Raw genomic sequence first — 19,891 nt, forward strand, 5'->3', positions numbered from 1 at the left:
ATCACCATTATGCATATTGGAAATTGTGAATAAATGAGATTCTGAGTGAATTACAACTCTGAATTGGAAAGAATAAACCCAACATTGAAGAATTTCAGCAAAGTTTGAAACAAGTTTTTTTGACGAATATTTCAAACCCTGAAGGGGAACACGCTGTGACCTGGGGACGTTCTCCAATTTAGGGGCACGCTTGTTTGTGAGACTTTTGGCTTTGTCAATGCCTATTTTGTTAATTCTTGGTTTTTTTTTAACTGTACTATTGAGCGAGATGTTGGATCTCCACCAATATTTTAAAAACAAAATTGCTAAAAGCAAAAATACTTTCTGGTATTCGAAAACACGTGTTAATTGTCAGTGCCACTGAAGTAACCTATTTTGCATATGGATGTGCTCTTTGTGAAACAGCAGAACGCAGCCATTCACAGTGAAGTTAGCCAATGGCTAAAGTGGTCTCATCTAGTACCCCATGCTGTACATATCAATTGTGGTTGCTGTATTGATGTGGGAGAAGAGACTGCCAACATCAACCATGCTATGTCCAGAAGCTGTCAATCCAGAGGTAGGGTTAAGACAAACGTACCCTTGCACATTTCTTTACTGAGATTTTTTCCCATAATGCATTTACAGTCCACAAACTAGCTACCTCGTCTATCACTCTTTAACTTTATGATTTTCTTTGCCCCCGTACAGTGTTCCATTGTCTTTTGGCTATGTTCATGCTATAGAAATACCACATACATGCATACACATGCAAAACATCTTTCTATGTGGATAAATGTTTTCTCCAAACCCTCCGAAAACACAACTTCATACATGATAATTTTAGATCATATAGGTATACTTACTTTAACCCATTTTGGAGTAAATGTAGGTAATTGTTTAAGGTGAGAAATATATTTTAGAATGTTTTAAAATCATCACAAAGTTCTAGCTTTCAGCCTGGAAATACTAGATGCAGACAGTTATTGGACTCAGGGGTTTAAGTGGTCCCAGCAGTAATTTAAAATGTAGATTGAAACAGGTCCCTATCAAGCCCTAGATTTGTTTTCTTAACTATACAGGCAAAACCACTAATCAGGTTCTGAATAATGAATGTAGGAAATGTTATTTCATGTCAGAGATATAGTTCTTGTTTATATTTCACCTGATTTGTTAATGTTGCGCCCCATGAGAGTGTTAACTATTTCCAGGCTATTGTATTTCGGTATTCTTTTTTTCCATGTAGCATATTACTCTTGTATAATGTACACTTTGAACTGAGTCGCCTCCAGGTGAAGGGGCATCTTAGGGATTTTAGTGGCCCTGGCCTAAACATATTTTGGGGGGCCCTTTTTTGGAACAGCTTTGATTTATGATCCAATTTCAGCCCTCTTTGCCAGGTCACTGACACCACACAGGCGGACTGGTCCCAATTCTAAATGTTTTTATCTAGTATTCAGGGATAGTGGTGTGTCTTTTCGATATTTTAAAACAGTGGCACCTAACTAATATTATTGCAAATAATTTCTGTGGCCCACTGTCATTTCTCATTTGTGAAAATGGTATTTAAAACAATCTATGTTTGAAAATCATTCATGGTCATCAGGACTGCGTGGATAACAGGGCTAGATCTATCAGGAGGCCCCCTCCCTGAAAGGCTGAGGCCGTGGGCCAAAGCCCACTTTGCCCATGCCTTAAAATACCCCTGTCCAATGTGTTTAGAACTGGCCATGATTGAGAGCTCTGGAGTTGAGGCTGAAGACAGTGTGTGTTTCTCACAATGCCTGTCAATGGGCCTGAAGGGTGATCAGAATACATGGTCAACCGATGCTGGGCCTTTCCGTACAGCACACAGACTAATGGTCACATACTTGAGTTGCAATTGTGATTCGGGGCAGGAATATGTGTGTGAAGGATTTACACATTTGTCAAAACATTGAAAAGGTGAAAGTAAAATAAAATGCTTACAGATGATAATTTAGGGAGTGATTGAGACACCCTGAAGACCACTACCCCTTCCACAGGCCTTAGTAATGTTTAACTCACAGCCTCATATTTGTAAAATTCAAACATTTTCAATATAAATTATTCACACATTTTTGTTACATATTTATCTTAAACAGGTAACAGTCATTGCTATAGTTCTGGCGGGTTTTAGATGATGTCAGTTGTGTTACATATCTGAATGCAATTACAGAAACCTCTGAAAGGCACCAAAACACAGTGGGGTGACACACTATGAAATGGAGTTTACATGGCTAAGCCATGCCCTTAATTACACAGACCACGCCCCTTTTAGCCCCCTCACATTTGTTTTCTCACTTAAAACCTAGGTTGCATACCTGCCTGCTTGAAGAACAATCTCACTGTGTGAGGAGGGAGCTGGGCCGTGTGCTGAGAATTACCTATGACTAATAATACCTTCAAAAATAACCGCCTTTCATCATTAAGTGGTTATGGTGCTTTTATTCCACCTTTTCTTATTTCATTCAAAGTACAAACATGTTAGACATTTAGTTCATGTCATAGAGAAAGATATTGTACAATGTTGATGGAAACTGATGAAAAATGATAAAAAAATAGACGTAAGGCACATTTCAAACAGAAACACATTGAAAAAACACATCAGTGAACAAACAAATGTGTACAAAGAACAAAATATAACGAACAACAGACCAGTCCTTATTTGTAAGGCAGTGCAAAAAATTAATACTTGTTCAAACATGCAAAATGCCAGGTACAGCTAGATCATACAGAGATTACAATCCACAGAATATCCTGTTTGTATATGGTGCATTTCATAAGCTGGTAGTGGCTGTTACTAGCTGTGAGTGGGGTCGACGCGTTTCTGAACCCAATTCTCTTTGAGGGTTCTCCTCAGGATCGGGACAAGGTCAGACACTATTGCAGGGGAGGAATCAGTAATTGCCTTTGGATTGATGGAAAACCATTTAGGAAAATATTGCTCGGAGGCTGTAATTAAAATTTACAGACTGACAACACATGTAACAAAGGATGTAATTATGGGAGGTTACAAGACGAGAATAGGCGCTACTAATGAGGGACTACTAAGGCTACTGACCAATGAAAAGCCACCATTTACAAAGGACAGTGACAGGAGCCAATTAAAAAGATGGGTGGAAAGTAGACAGAGCTTCATACCCATATCATGAATACTTCAAGCGTTGCCTATGCGAGATCTAAGAAAGCCTGCTGAGGCTGTTGCAGATGTCCTGGGGTGTTTTCACACCCCTTAATGGACATCAGCAGTTCAAAGCCTCCAAGCACGTTTTCCCTGTAACTGTGTGATATCGGTTCCTCACTGAGAGAACCTGTCATGGGAGCAGATATCGTGTGTCACACGGTGGCACTGTGTGAGTTGGCAGGTACTTCGTGCATTTTGTGCACGGTTTTCGGCTGGTAGTAAATCAAAATGCTAAAATAACAAAGTAAACACGAAATATGGACAGTTGCGGCTCGCACAGGTAAGCGCAGTGGGACGGTGAGGTGGGGTAGAAGCCGACAAACGATGGGATAATGAAAAATAAATAAATAAATAAATAAAACCACTTACCTTGCGCTCGCCGCATCGCCGACTCTGCGATGCAGCGAACGGAAGGTAAGTGGTTTTATTTATTTTTCACTATCCCGTCTTATGTCGATTTCCACCACCTCCAACCGCTCCGCCTCACTGCGCTTAACCTGCCACTGAATATGGATGTAACTCGAAATAGGTGCTGAGTGTTAAAGCAGGTGCACACATCCTTTGCACCCACTTCCCCACGTTGCATTGAACACTATATGAGACTGTCTGTGCTTGTTACCACCAGTCCTAATGGTTACTCAGTTGCCCATTCCCCACACCTTTGCCATGGTTAAGTCGAAAATCTGGTTCACCTAGCTAACTTTCTGCAGTTGCAGATTTCATCTGCCACAGTAAATACACTCGCATCCTGATTCTGTGATTCATCTAATGTATTTGTAGTGCAGGCGAGTGAGAACAAACCTTACCTTATCATTCTGCTCCCACGTCCTGGTGCAGAGACGCTCTCTCAAAAAGAGGGTAGCATTGCTGCTACACTCGTGTAAAACTCTCAGGTAAATACTGGCCACAATGCAACAAATGCTTTCAGTCATAAGGACCAATTGATTGCTGTTGATTATTATGATTTATTGATGTATTTTTCAGTTTACTGAATTTTAACTACATACATTTGTGATACTGAATAAAATAAGACACTTCTCACCTCTACAATCTTTTCATAGTTCCTTGTTCTTTCCTGAGTCCTCCTCAAAGTATTGCTTGTATATTGTTGTTATTGCCTAGGAGAGATGTTTACAAATTTGGTCAAAAGCAGCGCCTTTTTTAACATAATTCCATGTCACAAGGGAGACGCCATAACTCCAGTCCTGGGTTTTGATTTAACCAAACCAAACATTCCGGGAGCTGTAGTCTTTGCATTACAGACCCTTTTAACGATTTTCTGCGCAGTGCCTCACTTTAGGTAACCCTATCTCACAATGGACGAGTCACAATTTCCCAAATGTGAATTCTGGGGGTTGTAGTCGTTTAAAGGGAACACCTCGAACTCAGGGGAGCAACAGGCCTCTGGAGCCGCGGTAGCCCGAGGGGAAGAGTTGCAACCATTGGTGGGGGGTGGAGGGGGGCTTTAGCCTCAGGTGTAGACTATCTCTGGGATATTGTTGGCGCAGCCCTTCCCACATTCTGCGCTATGGGGGGAGATAATTTTGTGTTAAGACCCCATTCACACTGGAAACACTGTATTGTAAATCCATAGGTCTGTGTCAGTGTTAAGAAGTGATACGAGCTACAACGAACTCACCTGTGGACCAATCCCCAGCAAGCATAGGTGTTAAGTAGCCGTTGAAGGAGCGCTGCGGGTTGGTTAGTGGAGGGTTGTCATCAACGTTAGGTTGACAGTGCAAGGACGCGGGAAAGGGCTGCCTCCCGGGAGTCGTAAGGAGACCCCGGGGCCGAGGATGGCTCGAGCCGCGCACCTGTAGCTGCGCGAGGACCCAGGCCTCCATTAACGCTCCCTGGGCAGTTCGCCATGGCCTCTCTTCGCGCGCGCGCTGCAGGAGAGAAGTACTTCAGCCTGCAGAATGGACTTCATGCTGCCCCGACACGAGCCATGAAACTGAAGGTAATAGCCGTACACAAGGATTGTGCAGGGGCGTAGCTTCAGGTGGGGGTGTTACACCCCACTAATGAATGCACTTTGATAAATAGCTGTGTACAGGTGTTTTCAGCAGGTGTGCTGAGATGTCCGTTGGATCTTACCAGGAGTTGTTAAATACACATAGACAAAAATACCCGCACACACGCTCGCTTCCTCGAAATCCTAAGAAATGTTGATCATTACAAAATATTGTTTTATCCAACTCCTGCAAATACGCATTCCTCTCCCCTTCCACTGCCCCATAGGCCCATCTCATGAACCCTGCTTGGCATATAATTTAACATGAAATGCCAGCATATTAGTTTGAAAAGCTGAACGCCCCCCCCCCCCTCCCATTTTACTGACCTCGCGACGCCGCCTGTGAAGAGCAGTACCAAATGGACCCATGCAAAAACTGTGCATGCCGGGCATCGTGTTAAATCAAAACACGTTAAATGTGTAGAATCTGGACACAGGAGGCCCTAGGAAAATCAACATAACTTCTGGCTCTTGGAAAAACCGTGGACGACGAAAGGGGACTTGTGAAAAACAGTGCAAACTAGAAAGCAGCAAAAACTAAACCATGCATATTAAAGTTCAAAACGCAGTTTTACTAGAACAGGTCTACACACAAACTTCCTGAAACCCTTGGCATAAGCCTTGTAGACTAAATGAAACGTATTTGTTCACAGCCTGCTCAATAAAAAACACTACCATGTCTCTGCAACTCTCACCTTTTTCGTCTAGTAGCTGACCATAGACATACCTCCCTCTCCAGGCTATAGTCGTGTGTGTAACAACCACCAGGCACCATCCCACGGTGATGACATGCCCTGGGACGACTCCAAATGCATCCTCTTCCCAGGCGTGGTAGAGGCTATATAATAGGCCGAGACTGCCTATGGTCTTTGGCTCACACTGTGAATCCGTGTGTGTCATTGCTACAGTGCTGCACGCTCAGGCCTAGTGCTCAAAGAGGGGTCTTGTTACACTGGCTCTGAGGATGGCCCCCCAGCCCCACCTGCGACAAGGGCTACACTGCCACTGCTACAGCGACTCATTGGGCCCCGTGTTGACGACTCCCGCTGGCTGTCATCGACTGGTTTGGCAGTGGAGTCCGCATAGCCTGCATTTACTATGAACTGGTTAACCTGTGCCAGCGGTGTGCAGCACACATATAGCAGAATCGACTTTGTCGGGTGCTCACTGTGACGGGCTACCGAGTGGTTACCTACCCTGCTACGGATGTGAGACCTGCACCCTGACCACCATCAGTACTCAGTGCTGCTTCTGTCCTGCAACTGCCCATGTAGGCCTCCCTCTCCCGGCCTCCTTGCCTCACGTGGGGCACAGTAAAGGACCTGGTTGTAGAAACTGCAGCCACAGTGAACGCACCCTGGATGAATGCCCAGCCAAGGTCCCATATTTTACAAATGCAGCAAGCTGAACCATTCTGCCACTGTTTGCAGAAGGGACTTCAAAAGAAAGGACACACAAGGGTTCAAGACTCAGCCCAAGTCAGTCCGACATCTATCCACGGATGACCATAAATCCTTGGGTGCCATCAAGGTGCCTCCCCACCAGTGACAGCAGCTGGTAGACTCCTCACCTGATGGTGAAGAGGAAGAATTCCTCATCTCGTTCATAAATGAAATTAAGCGACACCGGCTGCCCCAACCCACCTGCTTGTTTGACATCAGAGGGTCCAGTGTGAAGGCCCTCATTGACACTGGTGCTTCAGTGAATGTAAGGGGCGTCTTCGTCCAAGGCCGCCATTGATCTGTACGAACACCAAAATATTCACGTATGGCAGCCAATCTCCACTCTTGTTAAAAAGAAAGACAAAGGTACAAATAAAATCTGAAGATCGTGAGGTCACTGCAACTGTCCATGTCTTTGACAAAGGAACTGACATCCCTCATCAGCAGCCACACAGCAGAAGACATCGGACTAGTGTATTTTACAAGGAACGTGAAAGCATTCCAGACAAACTCATTAGCCAGTTTCCTGAATTATTCCAAGGGCTCAGATGCCTGAAAGGCCCGTCAGTCAAGTTACACCTCAACAAAACCGTGAAGCCAGCCGCCCTTCACCACAGATGTGTGCTTTGCCAGCGGAGACGGCTGGTGGAGCAAAAGCTAAGCAAACTGGAAAGCCTAAGGGTGATCGAAAAGGTATCCAGCCCAACCCTGTGGCTGTCTCCGATGATAGTTGCTGGGAAGCCAAAGTAGCCCAGCACAATACAGCTATGCATTGATATGAGACTTCCTAACCAAGCCATAAAGCAGAAACAACATATCACACCAATAATAGAGGACATCATTGCTGACCTGAATGGGTCAAGGTGATCCTCTAAGCTCGACCCCAACTCAGGATGCCACCAGCTGCTGCTAGCAGAGGAGTTACTACATCATCACCATCTCTATGCATATAGGATTATGCAGCTATTAGAGGTTGAACTTTCAGATATCGTTGGCAGTAGAAGTCTTCCAAGATTCAATCAGAGAGACACTGTCAAGCTTACAGGTGGTCATGAATGTTAGTGAGGATATCCTGACCCACTCTGCATCCTCTGAGGCACAACATAGACACCACAGAGCAGCACTGAAGAGACTGCCAGAGTACGGTGTCACTCGCCATTGAGAGAAATGCTCTTTCTTTCAGAACTCTATAGAGTTCTTCTGGTAAGTCTTCAAACAGGATGGAGTTTAGATTGATCCCTGCAAATCAAATGCTTTCAAACAGGCCCCAGCACCAACAACGGTTTCTGAACTTAAAAGCTTCAGGAGCATTGCCACCTATTGTGGTCTGTTCATCCCAAGCCTAGAGACCATCGCTGAGCCTCTATGTGCCCTGATGAAAATGTATGCCCCCTCAGTGGGGCCAGAAGGAGGTGGAGGCGTTCCAAAAAGGGAAAGATGCCTTACTGAGCAAGATGACAATGGCCTACTTCAACCCCCGAGAGACAGACTAAACTCCTGGTCAATAACCGCCCCTTAGGTCTGGGAGCCTAGCATCCCCACACAAGATGTGGAGCAAAGGAAATTGGCACCACTTGCATTTGCCAGCAAAGTCCTCACACCAATGGAGAACCGATATCCCCAAATAGAGAGGGAAGCATTGGCCATCAAATGGGCGTGTGGCCATTTCCATCGATACAAAGCAAACACGAGATGGACAGAGCGACGAAACTTGTGAGACACTAACACCCAGTCACAGATTTGGGTTGAATAAATCATCGTTCTTTAGCTCACTTTGCCACCTCAGTTCAGGCCCAGCTATATGCAAAACTGAGGTGGCGCAGTGAGCTAAGGAATGATGATGGATTCAACCCAGATCTGTGACTGGGGGTGAGTGCCTGAAAATGTTCAGCGCTCCGTCCATCTCCTTGTGTGTGCTTCATTTCCATCGATCTCAGCGGCAAGTCGTTCCATGGGGTCACTGACCATTAGTCGCTTGCCCCTCTATTCCGCGGCACCACTGCACGTCCCCCTCTGCAGATTGAGCGCTGGGTCAGCCAACTGCAACATTACCACATGGAAATAACTTACTGACCTAGGGGCAAGTAGACGGCTGATTATTATTTTTTTTTCCTCCCGTCACCTGCCTTTTCAAGCTATAGACAACCCCTGCAACTCGGATGCCACAGAGGAATACATCAGCATGGTGCATGCCTGCAGGCGCTCAACCTCCAGGAGATCAGTATTGCCACTAAGCAGGACTCTGTGCCTTCCATTGAGGGTCGTGGCAGAACTTCTTAAGAGAAGCCAAAGACTGGCATTGCCCTGAGAAGGAACGACTGATAGAAATGTGGAGAGTGCATGATGAACTGAGCAACATGCCGGAACGGTTAGTGCTGTGAGGAGCATACATTTTTATACCCCTAAACCTGCAAGCAAAGATAATGACCCTAGCTCATGGAGGACACCAAGTGACTGTTCGAATGAAGTCCAGTTTGAGAGAATATATTTGGTTTCCAGGGCTGGAGGCTGCTGTTGATGAGGTCATGTGATGCTGCCCTTTGTGCCAGATCACAAGCTTCCAAGAGCCAACAGCGCTCATCACTGAGGAACCGAGGACATTTCTGTGGTCTCAAGTGAGCCTAGACTTTAAGAGATTCACAGATGGACACATTACAGCCGTAATGGTGGATAGCTACTCTGAGTATCCCATTATTGAGGTGGTAGATTCCCTAGATTTCCCAAACGTTGACCCGGTACAGGAAAGAGCTTTTGAACTATTTGTACTCCCACAAGAGATAGACAGCGACCCACTTTTCCAGTGATCAAACACTGCCGGATTACCCCTTCAGGGCTGCAAGCTAATGTGGAAGTTGAGTGCTTCATGCACACTCTGAGCAAGAGACATAGTCGCTGCCGCAGTAGGTGCCAATCCAGAACTGAGCATGCACAGCTTGCTAAGGGAGTAGTGAGGGACACCTCACTGCACCACACAATGGTCCCCGTGGTCTCTGATGCTCAATAGACACAGACGAGACACCATCCCACTCTCCCCAGGATAGACCCCACCTCCATATGACCCAGCTGATGCTCAGGCTAGGGGAACAAAAAAACAAAATGCATGCAAGCATGAGGCAACATGCAATATCCGAGTGATATCTCCGGGGGACAATGTTCTGATAAGACAGGAGACCAGGATGGAAGTTTTAAACTCCATTTAAACTCTGAGGGTCATCCTCTCAGACGGTACCATGATCACTACCCTTAGGGTTCCAAATAGTGTACTTCTCACTCAGACAGTCTTTGAGTCAGAGGAACAAACGAATGATTGGGAGAGCTCATACTGGCAGCCAGACTCTGGAGAAACCCAAGCCAGCAGCTCTACCACTGAACCAAGTACCTCGAGAGACAATGTTGTCAACACCCACCTGGGCAGTTAGGAGCCTGAGGACAATGACATTAGCTCCCATGATCAGCAGTACAACCTCAGGCCCAATCCACCCCATAGCAGGAGAATCTGAGACTTTACATGCCAAGCACGACAGTGAAGTCCAACACCAAGTTGGGAAGGGATGTAACAACCACCATGCACCCCCCACAGGGATGACATGCCCTGGAACTGAACCTAATGCATCCTCTGATTAGGTGTGGCCAGAGGCTAAATAATATACCAGTGGAGACCACACATGGTCTTTGGCTCACACTCTGTGTGTGCCATTACTATAGCACAGTACGCTTAGGCCTAGTGCTCAAAGTGGGGTTTTGTTACATCATGCACCCCCTGCAACCAGCATTAATTCTCCTTCTCCATGCCACCTCCTGTCATACAAGAAAACTCTTGCAAGGGGTTTTCTGCCCCACCATCTCAAAGAACCACAAACCTAACCTCATAACATCTTCCTCCATTCCTTTGTTATTGTCACTCTCAACTCTATACGATAGATTGGTTTCCTAGAGCTAAATACACTCGCCCTGATGGAACAAGGTGCGATTCTTTTGTACCAAATGAACATGCTTCAGAACTTCAGTTCTTTGTGACCAGCAAAAGGTCTTCATTTCCCAATTAACTTAACAGTTTTGCTTCTCGTTAGCACTGTTTCCTCGCTCCCCTTCCATACTCCTCTCTGCATCAGTTTCGTCCAAATGTCACGGTTACCATCTCACACATGCTTGCTGTTCCCGGATCTCTCCATGTCCTTCAACAACCCTATGCCGGACAACTGGACTAAATAAAACTCACCAAGGTGAACTGAAAGAGGTCAAATGAGCCTCTTCAAGTAAAATAATTAGGTAAATATTGTAGTAATTGGCACTAGCACATGTCGCTCCTACCCCACAGTTAAGTCCGCACCTTGCTACACCCAATCCTAGTTGTCTACCAACTGAGCTTGACTCCACTTTTTTCCTGGCCCATCTAATCAAGAAATGACGTGTGATACAAACCATTGACAGCCCAGACGGCGGTTCCCATAACGCAGCTTGCAACAACAAAAACTGTTGGATCAATAACGAAAACACACTCTGGTATCAGCAACCTGATAAACTTAATGCTAAAACCTTCTTTCCAGACATATTTTTCACGAGACCCCCACCTACCACAAACAACCAGCCAAAAAACCCAACCTAGCAGAGTCAGTAGAGGGGCCAATGCTAAAGGAATATGTCCAAACCTGGAAAGGTGGTAAACCCAGCTTACTAAACTAAAATTAGTAATACTTGAAATTGCGAAAAGTAGAACAGTCTTCATACTTTAAAAACATTCCCTGAAATACCCCTGCAACCCTAGAAACTAATGTAAAACTTGTAAGGAGAACCTCAACTCCTCACCTGACCCTTAAAACATGATTTCCCAACCCTTAAATCAAGATTTCCCATCTCTTCCTAAACTGATCTGTTTGCTTATTTCACCAATATCCTTAATCTGCTACCCTCTTCCTTTATTCCATTCTTCAGTGAACCTCCAAACCCCACCCGCCCAATAACTCAGATAGTCCAAAAGGCCCATAAAGGCCTGATGATCAGCCTCCACCTTTCCATACCACAACCTTTTTTCCCTAGGCCAGCCTACATATAGTCTACTTCACAAGTCCCCTGCTGATGAGTCGTAGCATCGATATTACTTACCATAACATGCAATTCCTGCTAACTCACGGCTCATAAAAAACCTTGTCAATCTGCCTCCATGATGAACTGGGGAACACAATCCTTACTAATTTTAATTTCAAACAAGACAATCCACTCCAGACTGCCCCACTATCCAGAAACTCCTGCCATATTTTGTTCTAGGTGTTCCTGGTAGACCGTTATGTTATGTTATGTTATTTATTTTTTTGTATAGCGCAACGGCTACTCAGAAAGAGTGTCCCGGCGCTTTAGGTAAAGGAGAGCTGCATCACAATAACACAACACAATTAAAAAGAGAAAACAAGACAGATAGGGTAAGGAGGGCTGCTGAGAGGCCTACTGGGTAAAGAGCCAGGTTTTAAGGCCTTTCCTAAAAACAAGAAGACTGGTGGCCCCCCGGAGTGAGAGCGGAAGAGAATTCCACATCTGTGGAGCCAGCAGACCGAAGGAGCGGCCGCCCAGGTGCGCTCTCTTCACTCGCGGAACCGCCGCCAGGAACAAAGATTCAGACCTCAGCGACCGGGCCGGATGGTAAAAGGCCAGTCTCTTCTGGAGGTACTTTGCTCCCACCGCATGAAGAGCCTTGTAGGCCAGAGTCAAAGCCTTAAAGGCGATCCGTTTGCGATGGGTAGCCAATGCAGTGTCCGCAGTAGACCCGCGGCGCTGGCTCGTCTATTTAGACCGAAAATGGCCCGAGCCGCCGCGTTCTGCGCGACTTGAAGCCGCTGCAGCAAGTACTCTGGTAGGCCCAGGTAAAGGACGTTGGCATAATCCAACCTGGATCCGACCAGAGCCTGCACGGTCAGCTTCCTGTGTTCCTCAGACAGCAGAGGTAGAAACTTCCGCAACATCTTTAACAGGCCGAAACAGGTGCCGGTCACCCCGTGCCACTGACTTTGCCACAACCTCCGAGACCCTCACCCCCCTTACTGATCTTCGCCTTCTCACTATGCTCCACCCCACTGAGCCTCTGGCACTGGGAATGAGACAAAGGATCAGCAATATTATTGTCATCTTCCGGAACATGTCTTGCTAAAAAAAAATTGTTGAACTTTAGGCATCCCAACTAGAAATCCTGCAACAGCTTAAAAACCTTTTCATCTCCTTCTGATTATTTACTTATGCAATAAGTATTGTCAACATTAAAAGTCACTCTTGTGCAAGATCTCTCCTTGCCCCAATGAACCAGATGACCACCAGTGGAAAATATCCAGAAAAGCTATGCTCAACTTTTTCTTCAATTACTTCTCTTGTCATATTTCTGCTCACCATCTTTCATTCCAAAACACCCCAAAGCCCAGTGCGCATGTTTCATCAGAAAATATCTGAACCTGCCAAAACCATTTATCTTGCAGTGTCCACATCACTGAAACCTTGTACAAAGAAAATACAAACTCTCACATCAGCATCCCGCCCAGCATTTAAATGGACTTTTGGATAAGGCAGCATTGGGCCCGTAACAAAAAATCCCAAACTCCTACAGAAGGTTCTCCTAGCCCTGCAGGCAAAATTTAAGTGCCCTAGCAGTGCTCAGATGTTACTCAGTTCTACCTTTTTTCCACCATAGTTTAAAAAGCTTTAAAATCGTGTCTGCCTGTAAACTAGCTTATATTCTAAACATATCAAGCTCAATGCCTGAAAAGAGCATAACTGTTGATGATCCTTCACTCTTCTCTGGCGCGAAAGGCACACCTAATTCACACATCACCAGTAGGAAAACCTGTGGAGCTTCCTTAAAACATCCAGGTCCTGCCTTGTACACAAATAAAAAAAATCATTAAGGTAATGGGTTAACTCTATGAATCTTGTCTGTCAAGAAAACCCAATTGCCAAAACCTGCTGAACATTTCAAACTATGAACAAAAAACCGAACAACTAATTTGTAACATTGTAACACAAATATTCCAGTGTACTGCAAGCAAAATACCTCAAAATCGTGTGGGCGAATGTGTAACCTGCTAAATACTTAATATATCAGATTTTGCTAGCCTAGCTCCTGATCTGCATCTTCCGATGAATTCAAAATCCTTGTCCAGTGTCGAGCCCCCCAGGGCAATTTGATAATTAACTGAATCACCATCTGGCTAGGACAGGTGGTGGATCACCATAAACTCCTCTTCCTGTTTCTTGGGCTTGAAACCCACAGTACTGTTATTATGTAGCTTTCTGAAGCTTAGCTTTAGCCAATTGCAGATTCTCAGCCCATCTACTTTCTTACAGGTCTTGGTAAAAGAGGTGAAAAACATCTCTAACCCCCTACTCCAAAGTCTTAGCCACTTCTCTAGTCTGGTACAGTGGAAGCTCTTTGCACAACTCTTCCATGTCCCTTGGTGTAGATGCCCTTACCCACCACTGTAGTGGAACCTCTCTACCTGGTTGCTCTCATGGTACAGCCTCCAGCTGTCCAAAGCATCACACCATTGCGTACTTGTCTCTACATTTTGCACAAACATGCTGAGATTTACATTAGAACCATGTGCAGCTGTCCCCTATTAAAATATTAAAATGCTCCAGTCTGGGAAAACTGTCCTCTACTGGAAAATCCCACCTAGATTGGACGGGCCCCAAAGAAAGAGTTCATAAGGCATAGGTAGCCAACTTGCTGTGTGCACACATCTACTGGTAAATCCCACCCAGATTGGATGGGTCCCCAAGAAAGGGTTTGTAAGGAATAGGTAGCCAATGTGCTGTGTGCACATACACGGAACTGGCCTACTCTGAGCCATCCAGTGCAATCATAATTCACTGTCTGTCCTAACCCGTAGTTTATCTGGGTTAACAGACATCCCACCCTGGAACTCTTCATCCTAACTTAATCAGGCTACACCTCCATAACCCTGCTACACTCTACATACAACGTTGATCTATTTCAATGAAGCCAGTCATCTTTCTGGATGGTGTTGGTAATGGACTCTTGCGCAACGCCGAATTTCCCATTAAAATACACTCCTACAAAAATTAAAGAGTTTTAGAATAAAAATGAACCAGAAGGTAGTACTTGGACCAACTTAACTCTTTTATTTGATTTGTTTGGTATACATTTTTTCCAATAATTGTTCTGTATTTAAAAAAAAAAAAGAAATTCTGTATAAACGGCGAAAAGTTACATTTTTAGCAGAGACTTTGTCGACCATATTTTAGGAACCGTTATACAAAGCTTACACAAATCTAAAGTGGCCTAAAGCTAAGGTTTGAACAAGGGAAAATCTTCCAAAACGGTAGAATTTTTTTTTCAAAGTACATGATTAGATTGGGTCCACCACCATTTGCATCTGATATATCCTATGCTCAGTAAAATGTGGATTTAGCAGAATGCTGTATTCAGCAAGCTCGGTGGGTGAAGAGGATAGCGGGGATTCTGTGGATGGGGCTGCCATGCAAGATGATTGGGCTCAGGGACTCTTGCATTGTGAGAAAGGAGCTTGCAGATATCTCAAGTTTTCCCAGGTCCATACACAAGTAGCATACTGAGTCGAGATTTGGTTATTGTTTTTCTGGCTTTTTTTGCTTCCATTTCTCCCATTATAAAATAAGGAGTCAACACTCTGCATTGAGAATCTGCTGGGCACAACCAAAGACCATGTTACAAGTGCTCAGTCGGCAACAGCAGTAGCCACAAGTCATGACTGAAGACAAAATTCATTTGATTTAATGGGGCAGAAGACAGTTGTTTGCTGTTTCTGTAACTTTTCTCACGATTCCATTGGTGAAGTCACACATGTTACCCATGATATCAACGCTGCAACTTGATTTGTGGTCATGCGAAGTCCTGGACAGTGCATTGGCAGCACAGTTGATTGTGTGAGCATATTTGTGGAATTTATGGGTTTTCTACTTTTTGGATTATAAATCTAATACATTTTAAAGACTCTTTTAAAGGAAATATTTCATTTACAATACTGGCAAGTTACTCCTATACAACTGAAATCATTATTATATATTTGTGTGCATTTCTTGGGATTTGAAATGATTGCTGGTTATGTTGAAAAAATTGGGGAATAAGTCCCTTAACATAAAGAGTATGCATGTGATAAATGGTATGTAGCACCTACATTCATTTCAATCAACTAAAAAGAAAGCAAGAGATTGAGATTTGTGGCATCAACCACATGTTGATCATCTGCCCAAAACTATCACTTCCAATAATGCTAGTTTACTGTAGTGCGGTCTTCGGAAATTACTCTATTATGTACTACTGATAGTCATTATTCCTTTTTGGCTCCTACACGTTGATGCTTGCCTGCTACAATTAGTCATTCGTTTTTTTGGGACATTTTTCAGAAGTCAAAATGTCTTCATGCGGAAGGAAGTGTATATTTTTTTTTGCATGATCTGTCACAATGTTTTCTGACTGGAGGTATTGGCATGTTGAGTTTGTGACCTGAAAAACTGCTAAATAGCTCTCACAGCTTGTGCTGCGACCATCAAACATGTTTACAAATGTACTAATCCCAAATGATTTGTATAAATAACCCTTGCAGTAAGGCCACAGTACAATGGTGTGGAAACTGCACTAGTGGCATAAGCTAGATGCAACATGTCGCCCGCAGTAAGAATTCTCAATACTCACATGAGTGGCTTAAAAACATGACTTCACACATGCCTCTGTCACTCTGAACCTCTGGGAGTAAGGAAGGGTTTTGAAATGTATAAAGCCTCCCTTTGAAATTAACAAAATTACCTGTAAGTAGTAAATAAAGCCAGCAAGGTCTGGATGCATAATTCCAAAATTAGGACATGCTCATTAGCTAGATTGGAGTGCCCCACACAGAGAGAACATCAAAGCTAATCTTTACTGTATTGGCTGTGGTCGCATTGTCCTATGTGAATAAAACTCAATATTTTTAGTATGTCAGGTTAGGGGAAGGCGACAGAGCATGATATTAAACATTTAATTTAGTGCTATGCATAGATTTTAATTAAATATAATTCAAAGCTGGTTTTAGTCAATTATTTGTCTCAGATTGAAAGCCTGCATGGTAAATAATCAGCTGTGACAAAGATCTTTCTTCTCTAGTAAATACCTCTGAGGTGTGAGGTTCCCTTCTCAGGATACAACGGGTATATCCAACAACATCTTGGTTGATTAGGGGGTCTAACCAATTAAAATCTCTATTGATCCTTCAAGTAGTACATAGAACCCTTTTCCTGATCACTTTCTCCTACATGTATTTAATGTTTGGATCTCAGTGGAGTGGCTGGTGTCTCAAGGAGATCTGAGGGCATCTACAAGTGTTTTTGATGGTTGATCTGGCACAACATTTTACCATCTTCAAATGCTATATTTAGAATTTTATGTGGTTGTGACTAATTGGTTCAACTTCAAAAATGTTAACCTAAAAACATTTCTTTTCAGGACATCTATGTTCCAGGCTCTCATCTCCTGATATTTGTTGGGTAACCATCACTCCCTTCTGTCCCAGAACTAATGATAAACAACTCGATGCCTTTTCAAATGAATAGACATGCATGTTGTGTAATCCACCAGACTGTTGACCACTGACGTCCTCGTAGTGCATAACCCAGAAGCCATGCTAAACTCTGGTAAAATCTCACTTAGTAGGGAAAATGATGGAGACTCCTGTAGAAGAAAAGTGCCGAACACCTATACACAGGCCTTGAATCATCATCTTCTGCTAGTATGAGTTCCTGCTTCTGAATTCTGACTGGAGCCACAGAGGTTCCTAAAATGTTCTATTGGTTAAAGGTTTGACCAACCAAGAGGCCATGTTATGTGGGAAAACACTCTTATGTTAGAGACTGGGAGGCAGGAACTGTGTGTGATGAAACTTCGACATTGAATGCATTACAATATTGTCTAAAATATCCATCTTTGGTGTAGTTATTACAATTTGTTACACTATCGGTGCCTTTGAGCAAAATTGATAATGATCAATAAAAGCTTGAAATCTTGCTTGCCTGCATAAAACAGTTATCTTTTCAACGCCCCCAACCGTCTTGTACATAATCTTCAAACATTTGATATTTTCCTATTTCGACCTTCAAGGTAGTTTTTTTTAAAGCCAAGTTCTAGTCAAGCCCGTTTCTCACTAGCAAAGAAGAGGAACAACCAAAGGAACTGAGCTTTCCACTTGTGGAAACGTGCAGATGCTACCTTAGTATGTCTGTAATCCTACCATGTTTCTCCCAAAATTGTCAGTTCTACACTATCTCAGTAGATGCACTTCTTGTTAAGTATTCAAGCACGTCCTTGTGGAGAAATCCTCAGCATTTGTATATCATAATTATCTATAGTTATTGCATTTATGATAGAGATCAACCAATGTAAATATAAATTATTGGGTTGTAAATATGACCATTAGAATATGACCATTAGATGTGATTCAGAAATGATTATGCAGGGTGTAGTATCACAAATCTCAGATGGGGAGTACATCAGAATGTGATCAGTCCATTGTTCATAGCATCTGTGTTCCCTACACTTCGCTAGTTCTGGAAATGAGTAATTTTGTGGGGAAAGATATTGGAATGTTTTTGTCTTGGGTTTATAGCTATGATAGAGGTGAAAGGCACTTGGCAGACACTTACAAATTGTTGTTAAAGAATCAGTAGACCTTTCAATAAAAATTCTGAATCAATTAAGTAATCAACCAAAGTGTTCAGGTAAAGACTGGTGACACATTTTCTATGGCTATGAATAATTGACCGGCAATTTAGCCTGTAATGTGGTGGAGAATATGAGGACAGTTCTAGTTTGCTACAATAATGTTTAAATCATTATATAATGTTGCACTTATCAGGTCATGTATGGTATGCTTGATCGGCACAAGTAGTTTATTTGCCTCTCTATCCTCATCTACCTACCCTCCTATATTTTCTTAGTTCTTCTGCAATATTGTAATAAGCAATGCAAGTCCAGATGTGTAACCTTTTGTACCTGTATAAAAGCACGCTCTAATCCAAAAAGGAAGTGTTTGTATTGTAACTTTTATGATCCTTTAATCCATGTGTAGACGTTACCACAGATGTTACATCTTGACAATAGGTATTGGAGGTACTGTTCCTCTGCAGAGAAAGTCGAGAGAATGTCATCAGTAAAGTACACATATCTTAAAGATCTATAATTGTGCGTGTGAAGGAAATTAATTTCCAATTTTGCTATGAAAAGGCTTGCAAACTACAGAGCCATCTGTGTACCTGATTATAAAAAAAAAAGCTATAGAGAAATGTATCCTGATTTTGAATGCGATTTTTTATTGAGATTGCATAGGGATGGGTTTAGTTTGGGTAAGAAGACTAGTTTTCCTGTCAACTAAAGGTTCTTATTTCCTTTGTCACCCATGTTACCTTCCAGTTTCTTTTACCAATATACTCCTACTGAGCGGTTTTTAAGACTGCAGGTGATTAAAAGGTGTTATGCTCATGCTTTATAATTACGTAGTTCAAGAAACCAGACTACTTTCTAATTTAGGAGTATGAAGTCTGAAAGCAGCTTAAAAGTATGATATCCTCGGATGGATAACCGTTCCTATTTTTTCGCCAAAAGGTCACTGCCCTCTATTCGGTCATCTCAAGGCTCACACACTTAAAGTGCTTGGTTAATAAACCTGCCAAGCAGTCATTTAGAATTCAACTCCAATATGGCTGTCTTGTTACGTTCATACTTAAGTAGTTGTTGGTCCCCCTCCCCCAAGGTGGTTAGTCTGCCCGCAAACCTTTTTAGATGATGATTTTGTATTCTGTAAAAAAAATTAATTTGTGGAAGATCCATTTGAAGGTATAAAGTGTGTACATATAGCCTAATGTTTTTTCGCACCATAACAGTGTTGTGTTTAGAATCGGCTGACATCCTACGCATTCCTGCTTCAAAAATAAATAAAAGTGGAGTAGCCGACTGTGTTTTAGATAGATCTTTCGATGTACTGTGGGTTTCTCAAACCCTAGACCCTGATCCTTTCAAAAGATTTGTACATTTAACAAACTGACCAATGATCATGCTTCTAATACTCGTGCTCCAGAGGTATTGCCACAGATAATGAACACTTTGGCTTTTTTCCTGAAGTGTTTATATTAATGATTTAAGGTGATGAAATTCTTGGTTACGTGTAGTCCAGGCTTCCCAGCAGTGCTCAGTTTATCTGAATGCCCCTCCCCCTCATTTGCTCCGTGCACAAGTGGATGTCAATG

At 43.2% G+C, this 19,891-nt stretch overlaps 1 protein-coding gene across 2 annotated transcripts in view; it reads left to right on the forward strand.

The window, feature by feature from the left end:
- The window catches only part of OCA2 (OCA2 melanosomal transmembrane protein), a 1,149,362-nt gene that overhangs the window by 191,137 nt on the left and 938,334 nt on the right, over window positions 1-19,891 (forward strand). The window contains exon 1 of one of the 2 annotated variants that reach the window (XM_078656174.1): window positions 4,862-5,144. The exons of the other annotated variant lie outside the window; for it this stretch is intronic. Within the exon in view, the coding sequence (XP_078512300.1) occupies window positions 5,052-5,144 (93 nt within the window). The 5' untranslated portion in view covers window positions 4,862-5,051. Of the gene's footprint in view, window positions 1-4,861; window positions 5,145-19,891 lie in introns of those variants that run through there. 2 annotated transcript variants of the gene reach the window in all.

The sequence above is a fragment of the Lissotriton helveticus genome, chromosome 8, assembly GCF_964261635.1.
Source record: "Lissotriton helveticus chromosome 8, aLisHel1.1, whole genome shotgun sequence".
Lineage (NCBI taxonomy): Eukaryota > Metazoa > Chordata > Amphibia > Caudata > Salamandridae > Lissotriton > Lissotriton helveticus.